This window comes from Mobula hypostoma, chromosome 11, assembly GCF_963921235.1.
Source record: "Mobula hypostoma chromosome 11, sMobHyp1.1, whole genome shotgun sequence".
NCBI classification, from domain to species: domain Eukaryota; kingdom Metazoa; phylum Chordata; class Chondrichthyes; order Myliobatiformes; family Myliobatidae; genus Mobula; species Mobula hypostoma.
In genome coordinates this window covers 8,054,925-8,080,131 of record NC_086107.1, presented here as the reverse complement: position 1 = coordinate 8,080,131, position 25,207 = coordinate 8,054,925, and the positions used below count along the sequence as shown (strand labels likewise).

At 41.3% G+C, this 25,207-nt stretch overlaps 1 protein-coding gene across 1 annotated transcript in view; it reads left to right on the top strand.

Moving 5' to 3' along the window:
- LOC134353570 (doublecortin domain-containing protein 1-like) overlaps positions 1–25,207 on the top strand; it is a 610,678-nt gene that overhangs the window by 45,451 nt on the left and 540,020 nt on the right. The window contains exons 2-3 of the mRNA XM_063061626.1: positions 11,435–11,632; positions 23,233–23,469. Of these exons, the coding sequence (XP_062917696.1) occupies positions 11,435–11,632; positions 23,233–23,469 (435 nt within the window). The remainder of the gene's footprint in view (positions 1–11,434; positions 11,633–23,232; positions 23,470–25,207) is intronic.

The following is a 25,207-nucleotide window of genomic DNA, read 5'->3' as shown; positions in this document are numbered from 1 at the left end:
GGCCGTACCCTCCAAATATCTGGACCTGCCTCTCGTTTTTGTCATAAGGTGGTGGCTGGGAACGGGCCCAAATGCAAGACACAGACACTGAAGTACTAGGGACAGGACTAGGATACAGGGTGAGGGCTAGGACATGGACACGAAAACCGGGAACCCAGAACAGGACTGGACACGAGAGCGAGGAGCCCGGGCTTGGACTCTGAGCCAGAGACTGGACAAGGACCCAGAACCTAGGTCTTGCCTCTGGCTTGGACCCCAGAACTAGGCAAGGACGTGACTTGGGTGGCAGGCAGGACGAGGCTGGAGTCTTCAGACTTGAGGCGAGGCTGGAGACCAGAGACTTGAGACTAGAGACTTGAGGCGAGGCTGGAGACCAGAGACTTGAGACTAGAGACTTGAGGCGAGGCTTGAGACTAGAGGCTTGAGGCTTGGGGTCTTGAAGCTTGGCTTGGGGGGGGGGGGGAGGCTTGAGGCTTGGGCTCTTGAAGCTCCTCCTGGGCAGGGTGCGGTACTCCACCCGACAGAGGCTAGGGACAGGAAGGGACAGAACCTCCCGCAGAGTAACGGCAAGCTGGCCTGACTTACCCGACAGAGGGCAAGGGACAGGAAGGGACAGGACCCACTGCAGGGTAATGGCAACCTGGCCTGGCTTACCCGATGGAGGCAAGGAACAGGAAGGGACAGGACCCTCCGCAGGGCAACGGCAATCTGGCCTGGCTTACCCGATGGAGGCAAGGGACTGATAGGGAGCTAGGTACAGGGTGGCTCCAAGACAAGACTTCAGGCGAGACGAGGCGAGAGTTACTGGCAAGACAAGGCAAGGCTTCAGGCAATGCAAGGCGAGACAAGAACTCCAAGGCGAAGCGAGAGTTACCAGCAAGACAAGGCAAGGCTTCAGGGAAGGAAACAGAAGGCAGGGGAAGGAATACAAGGAGTAAGGACAAGGACAATCCAGCATCTTGCCCTGGTCTCTGGAGGAATTTATGCAGCTAGCCCCAACGAGAATCAGCTGCCTCAATTAGTGCTCAAACAGGAACAGAAACAGGGTAGACAGGAAAACCTGGAGCAAGGGTCGATGGACTGGACCATGAACTGGAATGCGGACTTCAAGGACCGGACCATGACAGTTTTTTTTGCAGTACCTTACTTTCCCTTTTCTATTTTCTATTTATGATTTTTAAAATATTTTTAACATTTACTATCGATTTGTACTCCAGGGAGCACGAAACGCAGAATCAAATATCGCTGTGATGATTGTACACTCTAGTATCAATTGTTTGGCGACAATAAAGTAAAGTAAAGTAAAGTAAAGATTCCACAAATTAAGCAATCTCAGTGCATCATTAAGCCCATCACTGAATGACAATGTTCAGACAACTTCTTCAATTCAGCCACGTAAACTGCAATGGACTCCCCTTCCTTTCGATTCTGTTTATGAAACATAAGGTGTTTTGCGATCAGCAATGGCGTTGGTTCTAAATGTTCCTGCACTACTTTGACAATATCAACAAAGCATATTTCAACTGCTGTAGTTGGAGTAGTTAAGTTTCTAACCAAACTGTATGTCTTTTAATCCAATGCACTCTTGGAAGTTGTTTCTCATTGACTTTTAAGTAATGTTCAATTCATTCAGTATAAATATTCCAGTCATCTGTTGTGTAATCAAATGTGTCAATCTTTCTGGTGTAGCCAGCCATTTCTGATTTTTATTTTATAAGACCATAAGACATAGGTGCTGAATTAGGCCATTTGGCCCATCGAGTCTGCTCTGTCATTCAATCATGGCTGATCCCTTTTTCCCCTCCTCAACCCCATTCCTGGCCACCTCCCTGTAACATTTGATGCTGTGTCCAATCAAGAATCTATCAATCTCTGCCCAATGACCTGGCCTCTACAGCTGCCTGTGGTAACACGTTCCATAAATTCACGACCCTCTGACTGAAGAAATTTCTCTGCATCTCTGTTTTAAATGGATGCCCCTCTATCCTGAGGCTGTGCCCTCATGTCCTAGCCTCCCCCACCATGGGAAACATCTTTTCTACACCCGCTCTGTCTAGACATTTTAACATTTGAAGGGTTTCAGTGAGATCCGCCCCCATCATTCTAACTTCCAGTAAGTATGGACCCAGAGCCATCAAATGTTCCTTGTATGATAACCCTTTCATTCCCAGAGTAATCCTTGTGAACTGCCTCTGAACTCTCTCCAATGCCAGCACATCTTTTCTTGGATGAGGAGCCCAAAACTCTTCACAATACTCAAGATGAGGTCTCACCAGTGCCTTATAAAGCCTCAGCATCACATCCCTGCTCTTGTATTCAAGAGCTCTTGAAATTAATGTTGACATTGCCTTTACCTTTCTCACCACTGACTCATCCTGCAAGTTAACCTTTAGGGTGCTCTACACAAGGACTCCCAAGTCCATTTGCATCTCATATTTTTTGGATTTTCTCCCTCTTTAGAAAATAGTCCACACATTTATTTCTAATACCAAAGTGCATCTTCCTACATTGTATTTCAATTGCCACTTTCTTGCCCATTCTCTTAATCTAAGTCTTTCTGCAGCCTACCTGTTTTCTCAACACTACCTGCTCCTCCACCAATCTTTGTAACATCTGCAAACTTGGCAACAAAGCCATCTATTCTATCATCTAAATCATTGATATACAGCATAAAAAAAGTGGTCCCAACACTAGTCACTGGCAGTCAAGTGGCCAAGAATCCTTTTATTCCTATTCACTACCTTCTACCAATCAGGCAAAGCTCTAACCATGTTAGTAACTTTTCTGTAATACCACGGGTGTTTAACTTGGTAAGCAGCCTCATGTGTGGCACCTTGTCAAAGGCCTTCTGAGAGTCCAAATTTACAACATCCACTGCGTCCCCTACTTGAAACCTTCTCGAAGAATTTCAACAGGGTCATCAGGTAAGATTTTCCCTTAAGGAAACCATGCTGACTTTTTCCTATCTTGTCTTGTGTCACCAAGTACTCCGTAACTTCATCCTTAACAATTGATTCCAACATCTTCCCAACCACTGAAGTCAGGCTAACTGGTCTACAATTTCCTTTCTGCTGCCTTCCTCCTTTCTTAAAGTGGAGTGACGTTGGCAAATTTCCAGTCCTCCTGAACCATGTCAGAGTCCAATAATTCTTGAAAGATCATTACTAATGCCCCCACAATTTCTACAGCTACCTCTTTTAGAACCCTAGGGTGCACTTCATCTGGTCCAGCTGACTTATGTACCTTTAGATCTTCCAGCTTTTTGAGCACCTTATCCCTTGTAATAGTAACTTGTCTTCCTTCACACACTACAACATCTGGCACACTGCTCATGTCTTCCACAGTGAAGACTGATGCAAAATGATTATGATTATTATCACTCGATACTCACTGTTCATGAACCTGTGAATCCTTCCATTTTCTGACTTTTTAAAAAGCTGATCATCTCTGTCTCCTTTTCTGAAGAGACACATGCTGTGCTGCCTTTTATTTTACTTGACTTTTTCTTACTGTGCTTTTTCTAAACTCAAACATCTCACTGTGCTTCAACAGGTAGGTAGTTATCTCGGGTTCCTGTGCTTCAACAGGTAGGAGTTGTCTTGGGTTCATTGCCACTGTTATGTTTTGTAACTCCAAAGTATTAAACTAATTTGAAGGAAAACAAGAGAGCTGGGAATGTGAGTCTAACTTCATTTTTACTTTAAGTGAGGCACGCGCATATCACATGGCAGCATAATAATGTTTGCTATTTACATACTTTTACGTTTTACCCACAATATGTAACGTAAACAACAAAGAATGTTTAATCAAACAATATATTTACAATACTGCTTAAATATTACCAAAATATTAGATACTCTACATAGCTCATAGGATGTTTTTGATTTTTCACACTCTTCTCTGTAAATTTTAGAGACCGTTGTGCATAAAAGCCCAGGAGAACAGCAGTTTCTGAGATACTCAAACTACCCCATCTGACACTAACAATAGTTTCATATCGAAGTAACTTAGATCACATTTCTTCCCCATTCTGATCTTTAGCCTGAATAACAACTAAACCTGTTGATGTGTTTGCATGCCTTTATGCACTGAGTTGCTGCCACGTGATTGGCTGATAAGATATTTGCATTAACGAGCAGGTGTACCTAATAAAGTGGCCACTGAATGTATGACCTGATTGATGATAAGAGAGCAGAAAGGGAAATTTTGGATAAAAGACCCTTTACACATGTTTAGCTTCTTTTTCTTCACACTGAAGAAGTGAAGGGTTCGGTTTTCTTCACCATTGCCAGTTTAGATAGAGCACAATTTAGAAAAGTTGGATTTAATGGAAATGATGGTGCATTTATTTTTGTGACCATGTCAAAATTTTTATCAGTTGCAGTCTAGATATATTTGCATATTCTTCCTCCACATTCCATATCTATCTATTGACATGGAGTAAATTTAAAACAGTTGTATGAAACTTTCAACATTTCTGATTAACCTAAAACCACTATGAAAATAGAGTCAATGTATGGTTTATATAGTATCAGAATAGAGTATTGTGATCACTCGAGTTGAGTATGATATTCTACCGAGGAGTTATTGATGCACCATCAATTGCTCCAAAAGACTAGAAATAGAGTAAATACTGAAAGGCTTTTATTAGCAGTAAAATGTGACCTCGACCATGCTGAGTATCTGTCCTGGACTGAGAGGAGGAGCAGTGGCACAATCGCCTTTATTCAGGGGTCTGTGGGAGGAGCCACAGGAGCCGTCAGCAGAGGGGCGTGTCCAGACAGGTAACCCAGTTACAGCATATATATATGGTTTACCACAGTTATGTATTGGTGGGACCTCAGATGGCTGTAGAGGCCAATCCAGGACCTACGTAGCTGAGATGTTAAGGTGAATTCCCTTAATGGAGAATGCCTGTGCGTGACTTTGTTTAACGTGGAGAGACTAATGCATGGACAGCCACCACGTTGTCTTTGACATATTGGGGTCAAGGCCCAGGAATGTAAGATGACTGCTGCAGCCTTCCTCTGCCTTCATTGTTGAGATTTTTTTTTGGAAATACAGCACGGTAACAGGCCCTTCTGGCCCAAAAGCCCGTGCCACCCAATTACACCCATTGACCAATTACACACAGTGACCAATTTACCTGCTAACCCATACGTCTTTGGAATGTGGCAAGAAACCTGAGTACCCAGAGGAAACACACTCACCTACGAGAGAACATGCAAACTCCTTACAGACAGCGGCAGAAATTGACAGCGGGTTGCCGGCGCTGACCATAATAGCATTAGTTGATGTGTCATCATCTTCTGCCAGCTCCACCATTGAAATCTTGGTTGGACCGTTCTTTGTCTGGAATCCCACTGCCCCCTTGAACTTGGATGACCCTACCAGGAGCAAGATTCTTGGGATCTTAGAAACTCATGAGCCTCTCCACCACGACAAGGCGATGATCCTCGGAGAACATTGGAATACAATAGAAGTATTAATTATAACGTTTGCTTTGAATGAGATTGCAAAACATACAACCGGTTATGTGTATACTGGAGCAGGATGTTGAGCGAGGCAAATTTCTTCACCCACTCCTTAGTTCTTCTGCATCTGCACAACTGATAATAATGATGCTCTCAAATGCTGGACAGCAAAATGAGTCTGCTGTTGATAAGTTGTTATAATTTAAATATAGCACAGAAACCAATTATTTGTTATATAGTCTGGCATAGAAATTGGAACATTTGCCTCTGTTTTCATGCACAACTCATGCAAAAAAAAATTATTTAACTTGGAACAGATTTCCTAGTGTTCATTTGCAGGTGAAATAGTGTTAAGAAATTGGAGCAGCCAGTTTTGAGTATTATGCAGATTAGTGTGTCTAATGTTATCCCTGAATTGTGCATGCATTTATTGACATCACTATTAAGACCATAAGGCATAGGTGCAGAATTAAGCCATTCAATCCATCGAGTCTTGTCCACCATTCCATCTGCAGGAGCCATGTATCTATTTCCTGACTCTATTGTATTTTTGTTGTGTGCTTATGATGGGTAATTTGTCAGAGGGTTGGGAGTGGTAGAAGTGAAGAGTATGGTTATGTATACATGTTTCAAGGTTTCAAAGGACAATTTAATGCCAGAGAAATGTATACAATATACATCCTGAAATGCTTTTTCTTCACAACTATCCATGAAAACAGAGGAGAGCCCCAAAGAATGAATGACAGTTAAACGTTAGAACCCCAAAGTCCCCCCTAGCTCCCCTCCTTCCCGTGCATAAGCGGCAGCAAGCAACGATCCCTCCTCTATCCACCGGCACCCGTCACTGAGCACTAAAGTGTGCAGCAAAAGCAACAACAAAGTCAAAGTACTCCGAAGACTACGCGATTCACCCAGTATTCGACATACAACAGATTCTTTCTCTCCCTAATAAGGGAGAAAGAGATGTCTCCATTTCACAGCGAGAGGGGAGACATAAACAACTCGCTGGTTTATGATGTTAAAAGTCCGCTGTGTCACTTTTTTCGAGCTCTGTGCCCAGAGATCTCAGGTTTCTGGGCCCACAGCCAAAGATCTTCCAGCTCCCATGACACACCAGTCTGTTGGGACGCCGGTCTTTGATCCGCCCATCTCCAGTGCCCCAAGATCCTGGGCCTCCAAAGGTGTGCCGAACCCTTAGGACATGCCCTTGGCATGCTGGTTAATGGCTGGTCGGGAAACCCCAAGAGCAGGTCCCATTCCCGCAAAGAACCGAAGTCAGCATGTAACTCCAGGTCAGGGTCTTCAAAAGAACCCTGAAAGGGAAAAATGGAGATATTAATGATAGAATAGAGCTGTTTCCGAAGATGCAAGAAAAGGATTCGCCGTTGAGCGCCATCTTGACTAAGCTCCACCCTCCATGTTTTGTCTTAAGTGAGTTTTAGTCTGGTTAGAGCAGAGGGTAGTTTGGGAAAATTATATATTTTTGGTGATCGTTTAACGCTAATGCTTAAGTACGTTTGAATACAGTTAGACTAATTTCATTATATTGCTAGTTTCAGTTTCATTAGTTTTTTTATCATTACAGGACAGTTTGTGTTTACTGGTTTCTTAATAAAGGATCGAACATACAGTACATTCTTCGACTTAGAACTTCATTTATTTCGATTATGGAGCCTGTTGTACAGTGTCAACCCCCTGCGCTTAGTCTCTAAGCAGTTTTGATTTGTTGAAAAGTAACCGCTTCACAATTGTAGCCGACTCTTTGTCCCTCTCAACCCCCTTAACCTACCTTCTCCCCATATCCTTTGACATCCTCACTGATCAAGAATCTAATGGCAATTGTGCACCTAATGGTATTACCATTTGCACAATGCCTATTTCTCCCCTTATCAAGTTCAAGTTTACTGTTATCTGACTGTACATATATACAATCAAACGAAACATTTCTCCAGACCATGGGGCACCCAGAAAGCATATATCACAGACAGCAGATAAAAATATTACAATAAATAAGTTAATAAAATATAATTCCAAGTGCATGTAGTGCACAGCATAGATAAAGAGTAAACAGTAACCAGCACAGGTAAACAATAAACAAAACAGTAAACAACTCACCCATCCTAGTGACGAGACCTCACTGGTGGCAGGGTATTCATTAGTCTCACAGCCTGAGGGTCCTAGTCCTGATGCTCCTCTACTCCTTCCTGAAGGTAGGGGGTCAACGAGATTGTGGCATGGATGGTAAGCTCCTGGTAATTGTCACAAATAGGGGGGAAGAAGACCCCAGTTATCCTCTGTAGGGTCTTGTGGTCCATTGCCTTGTAGAATCCATACCACACAATGATGCAGTCGGAGAAGACACTCTTGACGGTGCTTCCATAGAAATTTGTTAGAATCGAGGTTGTTACAACGTTAGAACATGCAGGCAATTGTTCCTCAATTGATCAAAGGCTGTGATGGTGCTAATGAATTTCATTGTCAACATCTGCCTTGGCCAAGAGGTGACTCATGAGTCCTAGTCCACATTTTCCAGTGTCTGGCCATGAACTTTCATTGGAAAGCAGTGTGGTTCAACAGGGAACAGGTTGATACACGATGACCATGCTGTTATGGATATTGCGTGTAAAAGCCATCCCATCTTATGCTTCAACAAGACTGTCCATGAGGGCTTGGAGCTTGGAGCTTGACCTACAAGTGCACTTCGAATGAAGTGAATTCTGTACACTGCAGCTGAACTTCTGAGAATCAGATAACCTTCAATATGAAGTGTGGTCATAGTGGCCTGAACAGCTTCATGTTCTTAATAATATGTTTGAATATAAATGTACAAGGTCCTTAATAATATGTTGTATATTCTCTCCATGACTGCATGGGTTTCCCCCGATGCTGCAATTTCAAAAGATTCAAAGATCCTAAGTGCATTTACTATCAAAGGATGTATGCAGTATACAACCCTGAGATTCATCCATCTCACATTCTAAAGACGTACGGTTTTTGGTTAGGGTTAGTATGTTGTGGCTGTGCTATGTTGGCATTTTTTTGAATACTTGTTATTTGTGTCTGGTCAAATCAGTGAGGATTTGCAGGGCAGCCCACAAGTGTTGCCATGATTCTAGCGCCAACACAAATTACTAACTTTGGAATGTGGGTGGAAACCGCAGCTCCGAAGGAAACCCACATGGTCATGGGGAGAACGGGCAAACTTCTTACAGACACCATTGAACCCAGATCAGTGATCCCTGGCTGGCACTGTAAACTGATGCTCTAACCTCTACGCTACCATGCCACCCTTCTTTCCATTGCACATTTTTTTAGATTATGAGGACTCGCAGACCTCTTTTGTTGTCATTTAGTAATGCATGCATTAAGAAATGATACGATGTTTCTCCAGAATGATATCACAGAAACACATGACAAACTGACTGAAAAACTGACAAAAACCATATAATTATAACATATAGTTACAACAGTGCAAAGCAATACTGTAATTTGATAAGAACAGACCATGGGCATGGTAAAAAGTCTCAAAGTCTCTCGAAAGTCCCATCATCTCACGCAGACGGTGAACCTCCAGCGCTGCAAACTTGCCGATGCAGCATCCCGGAAGTATCCGACCACACTCTGACTCCGAGTCCGTCCGAAAACTCCGAGCCTCCGACCAGTTCTCCGACACCGAGCACTGAGCACCATCTCTGCCGAGTGCTTCGACCCCGGCCCTGGAAACAGGCAATTGGCAAAGCCGAAGATTTGGGGCCTTCCCCTCCGGAGATTCTCGATCACATAGTAGCAGCGGCAGCGAAGCGGGCATTTCAGAAGTTTCTCCAGATGTTCCTCCGTGCTTCTCACGGCTGTCTCCATCAAATCAGGATTATGCATGGCCCCTAGTTAACACATAAGATATCATTCGGAATGGCCGCGTGCGCTACATCGCACCGCCATCTTCTCCCCCCTCCTCCTTTTTTTTCCCAGAGCAAGTGTACCGTACAATGAAACAAATTTCTGTTTGCAGCTAAATTTGAGACCGGTATTCCACAACTTTCTTGATTTTTAAAAAATTTTTCTAGTTTCTTCCCCCTTTCCAATCCCAATGAAGGGCCTTGGCCTGAAACGTCAATTGTTTATTCCTGTCCATGGATGCTGCTTGACCTGCTGAGTTTTTCCAGCACTTGGTATGTTTTACTCTGAATGTTTTATTTGGAGGTTCTTGTGACAGACAGCACTTGGTAAATTCACTCCTTTCACATATGCATTAACACACACACAAACATCACCTGGTCATTCTGCTGTCGTAGTGAGTGCGCGCACTTCAATGTCTTCCCCGGTATATTCTCGTAACAGGTTCTAAACTGAACTGATGGACTCGGGTTGGCTTTATGGTGCCTTTCCTGCCATACGTGGCAGAATATTCCATTTCTTCAGTAATGGGATGTGTAAACTACCTGTATATAGTCATACTTTATTGATCCCGGGGGAAATTGGTTATTGGGGGGGAAATACGTTATTTGTGTATTGTATTTAAGGAAGATATTTCTGTTTATTTTGGAATATAATTTGAACTACATTGTGGGGTGCAGCATATTTTAATTCAAGTGTAGTTTTAAGTTACACACACAAAATGCTGGTGGAACACAGCAGGCCAGGCAGCATTCCATCAGCATTTTATGTGTGTAGTCTTCAGTTAACTTTGTTGGCTATTAAAGATGATACTTCCTGGTACCTAATACAACAGGGCTCTTTGCCCTCAGTAGGAGAGAGAGAGATAGGAGTTGCCAGGAGCTCACATTGGACAAGAAATAAATATGGAGCTACTGTTGTGATATCCGGTAGATATCTTTTTGTAAATATTGACAATTTTCTTTGCATTATTTTCACTAATTTTTGTAAGCTTGATTTTTGACACACCTAATAAACACCCTTGCACTAAAGTGCTAAGCAACTCTAGCCATTTTTTTTTGCAGATAACCCATGAATCTAAAATGTTTACACGAGGAAATCTGCAGATGCTGAAATTTCAAGCAACACACATAAAAGTTGCTGGTGAATGCAGCAGGCCAGGCAGCATCTCTAGGAAGAAGTACAGTTGACGTTTCGGGCCGAGACCCTTCGTGATGAAGGGTCTCGGCCCGAAACATCGACTGTACCTCTTCCTAGAGATGCTGCCTGGCCTGCTACATCCACCAGCAACTTTTATGTGTGTTAATCTAAAATGTTTAGTGTGGTTGATGAAGGCCATGTATAATAGTCATTGCTGTTTCCTGCATTCTTTACGAAGTTGTCATGCAAAGAAGATCAAGTCCACTATGTTGCCAGCTAGACAGAATCCACAATGTTACTGTACCTGGTGTGTGCTTCTACAGCCACTGGTAAGGTCCAGTTCCAACACTGCCTGGTATGGAGGGGCAACTGCACAGGATTGGAAAAAGTTGCAGAGGTTTGCAAACTCAGCCAGCTTTAGCCTCCCCGTCAGCGAGGACATCTTCAAAAGACGATGACTTAAAAAGGATCCCCACCACCCAGGACGTACCTTCTTCTCCTTGCTGCCATCAGGGAAGAGGTACAGAAGCCTGAAGCCACACGCTCAACATTTTAAGAACAGCTTTTCAGAATATATTCCTACATTTTTCTAAAAGAAAAAGCTGCAGTTGTGGAAAGTTGAAATGTGAAAAAATAAATAGAAAAGCTTCAGAGTTGAAACAATTTTTCAGATGCTACAAATTCATAATAGCTACTAACATTTTCTGTTTATGCTTAAATGACTGCTAGTTTTCAAATGATTTGACACAAGCTTAGAATTAAATATTGAAATGAAGTCATGTTAAATTATCTGTTAAATGATCCTAAAATATATATAAAATGAACATGAATGAAAGTGCCAAGAAAGGTTCACATTTAGAGACTTGTTGTTTTCTGTGTTTCTTGACTCACTTCTAGCAATATCAATTTTTCTCTTTGCCTTCTAGATACAAGATGGGTAGAGCCCAGAGGCCAAACAGTGCGAGCACATCCACCAGCAAAACGTCTGGGACCATGGCCAGTGGCAGTATGATGTACACCAGTTCCCTGCCATCACAATGCAGTAGTCTTGAAGATGTTTTAGTGCAAGAATACATCAAAGAGATCAGTAAAGGTTCCTCATCTTCACCACTGCGACTGCCAAGGTAATAATTTATTGCACTGAACTCATATGTTTAAGGGGAACCTTAATGGGGAACTGATGGCTAACTCTGTGGGTCTGTGAGACTGCGAGTCCACTGATGAAGTCGGATGCCCCATGTCTCCATATCCACGAGTCCACTGGAGGCTAGAGGCCTGGAAACTGTCTATCCTGGCGCTGGAGGACTGTCTGTGTGAATGGGTGTGCAGGTGTGAAGCAGGAAGGAAAGGAGTTTATTTAGCTTGAGTTGTTCTGCTGAACATTATCCACATGACACATTGGCACCAGAATGTCAGGCAACATTTGCGGGCTGCCCCCAGCACATCCTTGAGTATGTTGGCTAATGCAAATGACACAGTTTACTGAATGTTCAATATACATGTGATAAATAAATGAATCTGAATCCAAGCACAAATAACTAGAATTTGAAGAGGATAGAGATATGTATTAATATGGTGCCCACTGAGATTTAATGCTCAAGCCACCAGAACTGCAATAAAATCAAAGTTCAAAGTAAATTTATTATCAAAGTACATATATGTCACCATATACTATCCTGAGATTCATTTTCTTGCAGGCATACTCAATAAATCCACAGACTAATCACCATAACAGAATTAATGAATGACTGCACCATCTTGGACATTCAACCACTGTACAAAAGACAGCAAACTGTGTAAATACAAAAAGAAGGAAATAATAATAATAAATAAATAAGCAATAAATATCGAGAATATGATATGAAAGAGCCCTTAAAAGTGAGTCCATAGTTGTGGGAACATTTCAATAATGGGCAAGTAAAGTTGAGTGAAATGTGTCTATATTTCAATCCCCAGCAATCAAATGCACTCCTTTCTACTGCTGTATATCATATTTAAAGAAGATGCATTATTCTTTGAAGATCAAAATAAACAATGTTGGGTCTGTCTCCAGTGGAAGGCAGACACAGAAGCCTGTTACCTGTGCCAATGCAACGGCAATGTGACTGATTCAATTGGACGTTGACCACTGACAGAACCCTGAAAAATCACCTGCAGACCTCCCAACAGGGAGATGAGCAATGTAATTGGAGTCCGCAGTCAGCCTCAGTGCTGCCAGCAATACTCTGCACAAATTTAATGCTCTCTTCAAGGTTACGTGAAGTTCACAACAATGCTTCATCAACATTTGATTTTCCTTGCCCGTAGCAGTGGCTTATTATAAGAGCAAGCTGAAAGGCCACACAGTGTTGGTGTTCAAAATAACAGGCAACTTATTAAAAACTGGTGTGCACCAGGAGACCGGCAAACTGATCAAAGTTCAAAGTAAATTTATTATCAAAGTACATATATGTCACCATATACTACCCTGAGATTCATTTTCCCGCAGGCATATTCAAGAAATCCAATAACTATAATAAAATCAATGAAAGACTGTACCCAATGGGGTAGGGAAAAATAAATACAGTACATGCAAAAGAAAGAAAAAGAAATAATAACAATAAGAGAACATGAAATAAAGAGTTCTTAAAAGTGAGTCCATTGGTTGAGTGAAGTTATCCCCTTTGGTTCAAGAGCCTGATGGTTGAGGAGTAATAACTGTTCCTGAACCTGGTGGTGTGAGTACTGAGGCTTCTGTACCTTCTCCCTGATGGCAGCAGCGAGAAGAGAGCCTGACCGGGGTGGTGGGGGTCCCTGATGATGGATGCTGCTTTCCTGCGACAACACTCTGTGTAGATGTGCTCTTGTAAAACAAAATTTTTATAACAGAATGCTGGCTACAGGAAGACTTAATTAAGTAACAGACTAGGCCCTGATTACAGAGTGAAATGATTATCCACAAGCCTAACAGTAAGTCCAGTTTTCTGTTACAACAATGGGTGCATGCTATAACACAATTAGCGAAGTTCCTGAAAGCTGGGTGTCGTTGCTGCTGCGTTCCATGCCTCTGTTTTTGTCTGCGGTTCCCCATTACCATATTAGCATAATCCACATCCCTATTTACTATTTAATGGTTTGCACTGTTCTGTTTTTTCTACAAAACTTATGCATCAGCTATTAAGAACAATTAAATTAAATTATGGTTGGTATGTGTAAATTGACAATTCATGATTTTAAAATATTTCACTTTTATACCATTCCTGAATGCTCTCCGTCACCCCTCTCTCTGTTTGCGGTGCTTCGGACAGTAGTAAGTCCCCCAAGGTCAGGTGCAGACGCAGAGGCAGCACCACACACAAAGTGCCGGAGGAACTCAGCATGTCAGGCAGCATTTATGGAGGGGGATAAACAGTCGACATTTTGGGCCGAAACCCTTCAGTCCTGCTAAAGTTCCTCCAGCACTCTGGATTTCCAGCATCTGCAGATTTTTAAAAAAGACTTGCTTTTACCCGGTAGGATGCAAACAGCCAGTACAAGCCATTTGCAAGCCTTTTCGGCAACTTGTCCCTGAAACCAGGTCATGAGGTCACAGTGCAGTAGTATACAGCATCACCTTGCCAATAACAGCAGGTCCTGCCCTTAGAAATGTTCAGGTAGCTGGCTGAGCCTAAATTTACTGGATACCAAAAATGTAAAAGCCTTTCTTTGTCAGTGTCTGCAACCCACTAAGCAAATACAATCAAAATCCATCATCACCGTCATCATCGTCATCATTATGGGCCGTTAAAGATACTACTAAAAATATTAAACACAATTAAAACACCAATAGAGACACATTTAAACAGAAACACAAGAGATTCTGCAGCTGTTGGAAATCCAGAGTAACACACACAAGATGCTGGAGCAACTCAGTAGTTCAGGCATCGTCTATGGAAATGAATAAACAGACGCTGTTTCAGGCTGAGATGCTGGTACCCTTCTTCAGGATTGGAAAGGAAGGGGGAAGAAGCCAGAATAAGAAGGTGTGTGTGATTGTCAACACATCTGTGCTTTGGAATGCTAAACCCTGGTAATTCCAGGTGTGGGTGAGGAGTACAAGCTGGTAGGTGAAATGTGAGACCAAGAGGATGGGTGGGTGGGGTACGGGCAGTTGAAGTAAGAAGCTGGGAGGTGATAGGTGAAAAGATGAATGGCTGAAGAAGAAGGAGAGGCGAATGGACCATGGAAGAAAGGGAAGGAGCAGGGACAGCAGAAGGAGGTGATAGGCAGGCAAGTGAGAGAGGAATTAGAATGGGGAATAGAGAAAAGGGAGAAGGAGGAGATGAGAAATTATCAGAAGTTAGAGAAATCGATATTCATGCAGTCAGGTTGGAGGCTACCTATACAGAATATAAGGTGTTGCTCCTCCAGCCTAAGTATGGCCTCATTGTGGCAGTAGAGAAAGCCATGTCCAACATGTCAGAATGGAAATGGGAAGTTAGATTGAAATGGGTGGCCACTGGGAAATCCTGCTTTTGAGGCAGATGGAGTGAAGGTTCTTGACGAGGCCATCGCCCGATCTAAGTTGCGTCTCACTGGTGTAGAGGAGGCCATACCGGGAACACCGAATACAATAGATGACCCTCACAGGCTTGCAGCTGAAGTGCTGCCTCGTCGGGAATGACCGCTTGTGGCCCTGGGGTGGTGAGGGAGGAGGAGAACGGACAGGTGCTGCACTTGCCTCGTTTGCAGGGAGGGAGATCAGCTTCAAGGAAGCCTGTGGAAAGTGGAGACTGGGGGAGGCGGGGGGGAAGATACACGTGGTGGGATCCCATTGTAGATTGCAGAAGTTATGGAGAATGTAATGCTGGATATGGAGGCCAGTTGGGTGGTAGCAAAATTGTATTCCAATTCCAAACAATGCTCAAATATGTGAATTTCATACTGCCAACAAGCCATACTAGGAGCGATGGTCTAATTGTCAACACATCTGTGCTTTGGAATGCTAAATCCTGGTAATTCATTGTAAAATTGTTTCGAGTCTGTATAATCCACAGGCAGTCTTTGTCCAGTGTGACTAGAATTTTATCTGAGCAGACTTTGACTTAGGTTTCAAATCATTACCTTGAACTCACCCCTTTGGAAATTAGATGTGCAATTTGTTTAATGTTTTCAATAATCTGTCAGTAGGAATCAGTAGTCGATGGGAGTAGGTAGTTTAAATAGTTCAGCACAGACTAAATGGGCCGAAGGGTCTTCTTCGCTGCTGTACTTTTGTATGACTCTATGACCCTACCCAGTATCAGAGAGGTACAATGAGGACATGCAGAAGTGTACAGAGAAAGTGGGTGCATCTCCTTTAGTCTGTTTGTTCAAATGTCTAAGTAAATTTATTATCAAAGTATGCAAATGTCACCATCGACTACATTGGGATCCATTTTCTTGTGGGCATTCACAGGAAAATAAGACTGTATGACATAGGAGTAGAATATTGAAAGGCCTGGATAGAGTTGATGTGCGGAGGATGTTCTCTATGGTGGGAGAGTCTAGGACCAGAGGGCACAGCCTCAGAACATAAGAATATCCCTTTAGAAAAGAGATGAGAAGGAACTTCTTTAGCCAGAGGGTGGTGAATCTGTGGAATTCATTGCCACAGATGGCTGTGGAGGCCAATTCATGGAGTATATTTAAAGTAATGGTTGACAGGTTCTTGATTAGTAAGAGTGTCAAAGGTTGGGGAGAAGGCAGGAGAATGGGGTTGAGGGAAATAATAAATCAACCATGATGGAATTACAGAGCAGACTCGATGGGCCAAATGGCCTCATTCTGATTCTATGTCTTTTGGTCTTAAAATATAATAATATTTTAAAATGGCAGACTATATTTCCATGAAGAATATTCCAGGTAAGATTAATTATAACATTTATAAATTTTGTACTTGCTTTAATTGATAAATCCTGCCCCACCCCCCACCAATTTAACACTATATTCTTTTGCTGATAGTTTTTGACCTACACCCTTTCTTAAAGTACCTGTGTGATTGTGTTTACAGACTTATGGAATACACTGCACAATGCTGTCATGGTCAAAGTTAAAAACTCAAAATTCAAAATAAGTTTATAATCAAAGTATGAATATGTATCAAAACAGGAAATAAATAAGCTTGAAGTACAAAGGAAACAAGACAGGAAATAGGCAGGATTTTGACAGGGTTTAATAGCGTATTTTTCAAGGAACGGAGTCTACCAAATAAGGCCGATGAACTGTAACCATGGAGTTGCAAGTTTAAAAATCAAAGTTCAAAGTAAATTTATTATTAAAGTACATATATGCCACAATATACAACCCTGAGATTCATTTTCTTGTGGGCATTTACAGTGGATACAAATAAAAATGATAGAATCAATGAAAAAAAAGAAACACAAACGAGGAAAGACAAACAGCCAATGTACGTAAGAGATAACTATGTAATTACAAAAAAAAGATGGTAAGCGAACACAAACACATAAATAATAAATAGGTAAATAAGTGGATAGATACATTAATTAACAATTAATAGATAAATGAATAGATCAATAAATAAAGAAAAAAAGAAACACATAAATAAATAATATTGAGAACATGATTTGTTGAGCCCTTGAAAGGAAGTCCGTAGGTTGAGGTCAGTGTTAAAGGCATTGTGTAGTGTGACATTTCCATAGCGCAGATTAGACCAAGAAGGCAAGGTAAACCTGAAAGTTAAATGGGATTTAACGGAACCACACAACAGCATTGTGTCAGTTAGAAAGTCAAGAATACTAACACATGGTAATGGATTAGAAGTTTTTTTGTCTGGTTGTGGTAGATTGTATATACAAGCAATGCCTGCCCATGTGAATTCTCACAAATAGTTGTTGTGTTGGAAGAAAAAGAGACTATTTGACATGCATGTAATACTTTGGCAACAAGCCGCTGCAAGTCTAAAACCCTGCCAACTGTCATTATCCTTCTGGTAAATTCAGTTCTTATAAACTGTGTGATAGCGCAGGACTGCATAGTTCCCATTGAACCAAAGCTTGTCTGAGTAGCAGCATTTTCCACTCTTGAATGGGACTGTTGGCCTCATGGGGATTTGTGTCTTAGAATGTGGTAAGTGATTAGATTGTCCCACATTTTAAAATGATGCACTGTTCTACTGCTGTTGAAAGACATTTCCTACTCTTCCCAGCCAGCTTTGTCAAAGCCATGGATTATCTCTGTGGTCTTCTTTGTGATATGTATTCTAACCTAATGCCAATTTACTGAAGACTTTCAGTATGTAAGAAAACACTGTCCCTCTTTATATCTCTATAATTTAAAAATCACATTGTCAAAATAAGAAAAAGTTAATTCTTTTTGCCCCTTTTGCATCAGTATTGTTGGGATATACTATTATTTATTTATCATTTTCATTTAAGTAAAACATTTAAAAAATAACAGGATACAATGTGAAGACAGTCTTTAAGAACTAAAAAAGCACCACGGAAACCTGTAAAATTAGATTATGAGAATCCCTGGAGTCCTGAGACAAGTAGAATTTTAAATTCTGTTATAAAAATGGTTCCTAATGACTCCTGGCAGTCTGAGTGAAAAAAAACTTATTTATTTATTTAGACATACAGCACAGTAACAGGCCCTTGTGGACCAACCATGCAGTGACATCCATGTAACTAATTAACTTACTAAACTGCATGTCTTTGGACTGTGAGAGGAAACCAGGGCACTATGAGGAAACCCACATAGTCATGGGGAGAACATACAAGCTCCTTACAGAGAGCGGCAGGAATTCAACCCAAGTCTCCAGTACTGTAATAGCGTTAGGCTAACTGCTACACTACCGTGCCACAGCATATGTTTTCAATACGCCTTATAAAAGGGGTTCCCAACCTGGGCTGCAAGGACCCCTTGCTTAATGGCATAAATTCTGTGACCAGGTGGGATTCCTCTGGGTGCTCCAGTTTCCTCCACATTCCAAAGGTGTGTGGGTTAGTAGGTTAATTAGTCGCATGGTGTAACTGGGTGTTGGGCCGGAAGGGCCTTTTATCGTGCTGTATCTCTAAATAAATAAAAATAAAATCCAAGTAAATAAATGGCAAAAGATTCACCTGAATACAGTTCCCAAAGCCAGGTGTGTCTGATACATGAACTGCTTTATCCACACAAATGAGTTTCATCATTTTAATTTCTCTGTCAGATTTCTAGAGTGGTGTGCTATGGTCTTGAAAACACTTAAGTTCCACAGTGGATAAAAATGGTCAAGATTCAACATTGTTTAACGTCATTTCCTGTACACAAGTGTAAAGGAGAACAAAATAATTGTTACTCTGGATCCGATGCAGCACAAAAAACACAATAAAATAAAGAACACAATGATAATATAAAAGCACAATAAATATAAATACACATGGTAGTTTTTTTACATAGATTGATTGTATGTCCCTACAGTGATGCTAGGCACAGGGGTGTCTGCACATAAGGTGACTCTGACAGGAAGTGATAAAGTAGTGGTTGTTGGGGGTGTGGAGGGGTGGGTTGGTGGGTGGAGGTGTTGAGTTTGGGGAAGTAACTGTTTTTGTGACTGGTGGCCCTGGCGTGGATGCTACATTGCCTTCCATCTGAAGGGAGTGGGACAAGCAGTCCATGTGCAGGGTGGGTGGAATCCTTTATGATGTTACTGGTGCTTTTTTGGCAACTTTCTGTATATATGTATATAGTTTTTAAAAGAATCAGTTTTGTGCATCCAAATTTCTAGACCTTTTCTATATAGAACCTATCTATATTTCTTTTCTGTGTAAAAGAGTTTTCTTTATCCAGTGAGCTTCTGGAGCACAGTCAGTCTTTTGTTTTAATTGGAAGAAGACTTTGGGATCAACTTTTCAACTGTTCTTGATGTCTGTAAATTTGAGAGTTTGGGGCCAAGAACTGGAAGTCAGAGGCCCAGAGGCAGCTTTTTCTGGGATTGCAGGCCTGTCTGTGTGTGTATGTGAGTGGGTGGGTGGATGGTTGGGAGGGTGGGAAGGGAAGGGGAGTTATTTGCAGTTGTTTTGTTTTTTTTGTTGTATTGTTGTTGCTATTGTTGCTCGAACGTGTGGTGACATTTGTGATTTGCCCCCAGCATATCCTCAATGTACTGACTTTTCATGCAAACAACACATTTCACTGTATACTTCAATGTAGATGTAATAAATAAATCAATCTGAATCAATTATATTTGTTATTTTAAGTCTTCAACAAAGATTTCCAGAAGGCATCAGACCGAAGTCCTAAACATGTGAAAATCTGCAGATGCTGGAAATCTAAGGCAACACACACCAAGTGCTGGAAGAAGTCAGCAGATTAGGCAGCACCTATAGAAATGAATAAATAATCAATGTTTCTGGCATCAGTCTTGGTGAAGGGTCTCATCCCGAAACATCGACTGTTTATTCATTTCCATTTCCACAGATGCTGCCTGCCCTGCTGAGTTCCCTTAACATTTAGTGTGTGTTGCTTCAGACATAAGACATAGGAGCAGAATTAGGTTACTTGACTCATCCATTCGATCATGACTAGTAACAATAAATTTCTAGTCGCTGTAAATTCTAATTGTTTCGCACTGTTCACAATTGGACTACTCTAGCAGCTTATCTAATTTACTTAGATTTATGTATCATTAGGGATGTGGGTGTAGCGATTACTTTAAAACAAACTAAAAGCACTCAGAAACTAAGCACGGAGGGTTGATTCTGTATGACGTGCTCCAATAACCAACTTCCAATTCAAAGAAAGTACCTTCATTCCTTTATTAAGAAACCAGCAAAAATGAACAATCTTGTAACGGTGAAAATCTAATGAAACTAAAACCAGTGAGATAATGAAATAAACAGTTTAAGCGTATTCAATTCAAATTTACTTATGCATTAGCGATCTTAACATATTTAAACGTAACATCTTGAATGGTCAACAAAAAAAATCATCCCCTCAGCCTACTCCCCCCTCTAACCAGACTAAAATCCTGAATTAAAGACAAAGCACAAATACGTAACTATACACCTCACTTCTACCACACCCCAACCCACGTGACAAATTACTTATAATAAATGCGCAACACAAAATACAATATGGACAGGCAGAAAATAGATCCGTGGCTCCTACAGTGGGTATTACTGGCACGGTAGTATTAACTGCCCACCACCTATTGTTCTTGAGAAGGTGCTATTGGTGAGCATTTCTCCAGAAATGCTGAAGGTACTCCTACAATACATCATCAATCAAACTTTTGTAGCAATGAGAAACAAAATAGTTTTCTTACATTAGCATCTTAAATTAAGTATTCAACACTTTCAAATAATTCATGGACAGTAAATGACCAGGGCCTCTCAGCTCTAACAGAATTAGCTTTAAATTCAAAGGACCATTCAACCAATAATCATGCACAGAGTTGTGAAATTAGCCAGCTCCATCATGGGCACGAGCCTCCGTAGTATCCAAGACATTTTCAATGAGCGGTGCCTCAAAAAGGTGGTGTCCATTATTAAGGACATCCACCACCCAGGACATGTCCCCTTCTCACTGTCACCATCAGGAAGGAGGTACAGAAGCCTGAAGGTACACAGTCAGTGACTTAAGAACAGTTTCCTTCTCTCTGCCATCTGATTTCTGAATGGACAATGAAGCCATGAACACTACCTCACTACTTATTTAATTTCTGTTTTTCACTACTGATTTAATGTAACTATTTGATATACATATACAGTATATAGTGTAATTTACAGTTTTTTTCTATGTTATCATGTATTGTATGGCACTGCTGCTGCAAAGTTAATAAATTTCGCAACACATGCCGGTGATATTAAACCTGATTCTGATGTGACATTTCCCCCAGGCTTGTTTAATAACTCTAAACATTACACATCTGATCTTTCTGACAAAGAGATTGTTTTGTGGATCTGTGAAAAATAGGTTGAATACAAGATGAAAATTCCATATAACCATTTAACATAAAGAGCTTGCATTTACCTATTGACTGATATGTCCTCAGGATGTCAATCAAACAATGACTTTTGAAAGTGTAGGCCATGTTGTTCTTGCACAATAACTGTAATTATGGAGTTAATTCAGCTGAAATATAACACTCAGCTGCAGCAAAGAGCATTAAAGTCATAAGACAGGTTTGCTGAGACACAAGGGACAGATAGAAGGTGCTGGAGGAGCTCATCAGGTTAGGCAGTATCTATGGTGTAGATGATTCAGGCCAAGGCCCTTCATCAGGACTGGAAAGGAAGTTGGGAAGAAGCCAGAATAAGAAGCTGGAGGGAGAGGCAGGAGTATATGATGGCAGTTGATAAAGTGGGACCAGGTGAGGAGGAAATGGGATGAAGTAAGAAACTGGGAGGTGATATGTGGAAAAGGTAAAGGGCTGAAGAAGAAGGAATCTGATAGGAGAGGAGGAAGATTATTAGAGGGAGGTGATTACTTGTTGCATTGTTTTATGCTACCATAAAATGATGTATCTTGAAATTATATTTATCTTCAGATATATATCACATGTACATCAAAACATACAGTGCAAGATGTCATTTGCGTTAACAACCAACACAAAGCGCACCAAAAGAGGACACCCCAAGCAACAATGGATACAAATGCCCCATTCCTCCCTCCCTCCCACCAACCCAGGCACATACACAGTCCTCTAACCCTAGGTCAGGCTGTCTTCTTGGGCCTCCAGCTTGCAGCAAAGTTGTGGATTCGCAGAGATCGAGTTCTGACATCTCCAATCGGCTTTTGGGCTTCAAGTGGACCTCCAATCGGCCTTTGGGGCTTCAACCCGGACCTCCAACGAGCTTTTGGGTTTTGGATCCAGACCAACAGTCAGCCTCTGGACTTTGAATAGACCTCCATTTGGCCTTTGGGCTTTGATCCAGACATCCAATCGGCCATCAGGCTTTAAATGGACCTCCAATCGGTCTTTGGGCTTTGAATGGACCTCTGATCGGGCTTCAGGCTTTGATCTGGACCTCCAATTGGCCTTCAGGCTTTGAATGGACCTCCAATTGCTTTCGGATTTTGATCTGGACACCCTATTAGCCTTCAAGCTTCATCCTGGACTTCCAATTGGCCTTCGGGCTCTGATCTGTTCCTCCAACTAGTCTTCAGGCTTTACATGGACCTCCAATTGGCCTTCAGGTTTCAATCCAAACATCTAATTGGCCTTCGAGCTTTGTATGGAACTCCAATCAGCCTTCTGGCTTCAACCTGGACCTCCAATCAGGTTTCAGGCTTCATTCCAGGCCTGCAATCAGCCTTTCGGCTTTCAATGGACCTCCAGTTGGCCTTCAGGCTTCTATCCAGACTTCCTCAGACTCTGGGCTTCAATACATACCTCCAATCAGCCTTCGAGCTTCAATCTGGTCCTCCAGTTGGTCTTAAGGCTTTGATTCAGACCCTCAAATAAACTGATATTTCAAAGTGTTCCATTGAACATTCAAAATTTTCACAGCTATGAAGAATACATTACAAAGTGTGCAACTTTAGTTTTTGAGGTTTAATGTAGTCAAAGGTTTAATCTGTTTGATTTTGTACCACTTATGAGAAACCGTACCAGCAGGGGTACACAGTTTGGAATTGGTAATGTAATTTTCCTGCCGTTTCACACTTGCACTTTTTCCACACATATCTGCCACTCTGAGAGTGAAGTAAAAAAAAGGAAAATTCTATTTGATTTGCAAGTATGAAACCTTAAAGAAAAATTGTCTCTCTTTATATTTAGAAAATGTAGATCCCCATATGAAAGGGCAATCCGTATGCACAGTGGAAAACCATCTTTCCGGTCTACAGTTGGATTTCACACTTGTTCACAGAGCAGAAGAAGGAGAATGCATAGTTCATTCGAAAGCTATCGCACGGTGTCAGCCTGCAAAAGCAACATTTCAACTCATAAAAAGAAATGCAGACTTCGGCTTCCAAAGATCAAAAGAGGCTTGAGTGCTCCCTCTGGATCAGTTAGGTAATTACATCCAAGAATCAGAACTGATGTTTCAAAGTTAAGTTTGACATAAATATTGGCAAAACTTTAATTTTATCACATTGCTTAAAAATATTCCAAAATATTTAATACCTTGATACTTTTTGAAATGCACTTACTAATGTAATGTGTGTCAAGAGGACAGTAAAATTCTATATGAAGAAAAGTTCTGCAAAATACAATATTGATGAATTATCATTGAAACACTTATGGCAGTAATAGTCCTATGAAAATTTTAGCAGACAAATTTATATGTTATTGCTCAAATAATAACTGTAATGCATTCTTTATACTTATTACTAGCATTAAGATAATTATATTATAGAATAACTTACCTTCTGGTGCGGTTAATATCTCTCCATGTGATGATTTGTCAGTGGCATTGTCTCTCACCAGAATCCCTGCATTGCTCAATCTTTGATTGGACCTTTATTTCTATGTTTTATTTTATTGAGATTCATTGTGGAGCAGGGCTTTCCAGCCCTTCAGGCCACACCGCCCAGCGACCCCTGATTTTAACCCTAGGCTAATCAGGGGACAATTTACCATGACCAATCAACATACCAAACGGTAGCTCTTTATTATTTTTATTTATTGAGTTGCAATGTGGAATAGGCCCTTCTGGCCTTCCAAGCTGTGCCATCCAGCAGACCCTGATTTAATCCTAGGCTAATCATCGGGCAATTTACAATGACCGATTAACCTACCAAGTGGTAGGTCTTTGGACTGTGGGAGGAAGTTGGAGCACCTGGAGGAAACCCACGCAGTGACAGGGAGAGTGTACAGCCTTCTTACAGGTAACAGTGGGAACTGAACCCGGTCACTGGTAACTGTAGAGTGTTGTGTTAACTGCTGTGCTACCGTGCCGACTTCCAGTTTACAGATACATTCGTTTATAGTTTGCTAAAATTACAATCTGTCCCGATGAATGGTCTCAGCCCGAAACATCATCTGTTTATTCCCTCTATAGATGTTTCCTGACCTCCTGTGTTCCTCCAGCATTTTGTAGTTTTTTTCTCAATTGTAGCAGTACATTTCCCGGCATAGTGAATTATACCTTGTATTCTAGGCAAATTTTGGATAACTAAACTCCACAATAATCCCTGCAGAATCCTTCCTTTGCAGTCCTGATGAAGGGTCTCGGCCCAGAATGTTGACTGTTTACTCTTTTTCATTGATAATGCTTGCCCTACTGAGTTCCTCCAGCATTTTGTAAAATAATTGTCTTGTTTTCTTTATTAAAATTATTTAGTAACTGAAATTGTTATCTTTTTTTGAGGTCTTGTTTCACAAAATTCAAAGAGATATAAAGAAGCAATTAATACTTGATCTAAGAGCCAATCTACCTGTAGCGGTTACTAAGTGATCTTTAAATCATATTTAAAGACATTGAGAAGATTTTGGCTTTATAATTGTACTCTAAAAATCAACCAAGCTTTGATTTTACTTATTGCCTTATTTGAAATATCACTCTGTGTTCAGAAAGTTTCTATATGGTAGCAGAATAATATGTTATACTCTAAAACGTGGTCTTAATGAAACATGCAGAGAAAAGCCCAATCAAGGCCTGTTTCAAGGGCGGTGGGAGGAGGGAAGAATCACCTGAAAGGACTCGGTCAATGGTGTGTGAGAAGGGGAGGAGACAAAGGATCAAGGCTTGTGATTGGAGCATTGGTAATACCACAGAACGATTGGAAACTGGAGGATTAAGGGGAGCGGA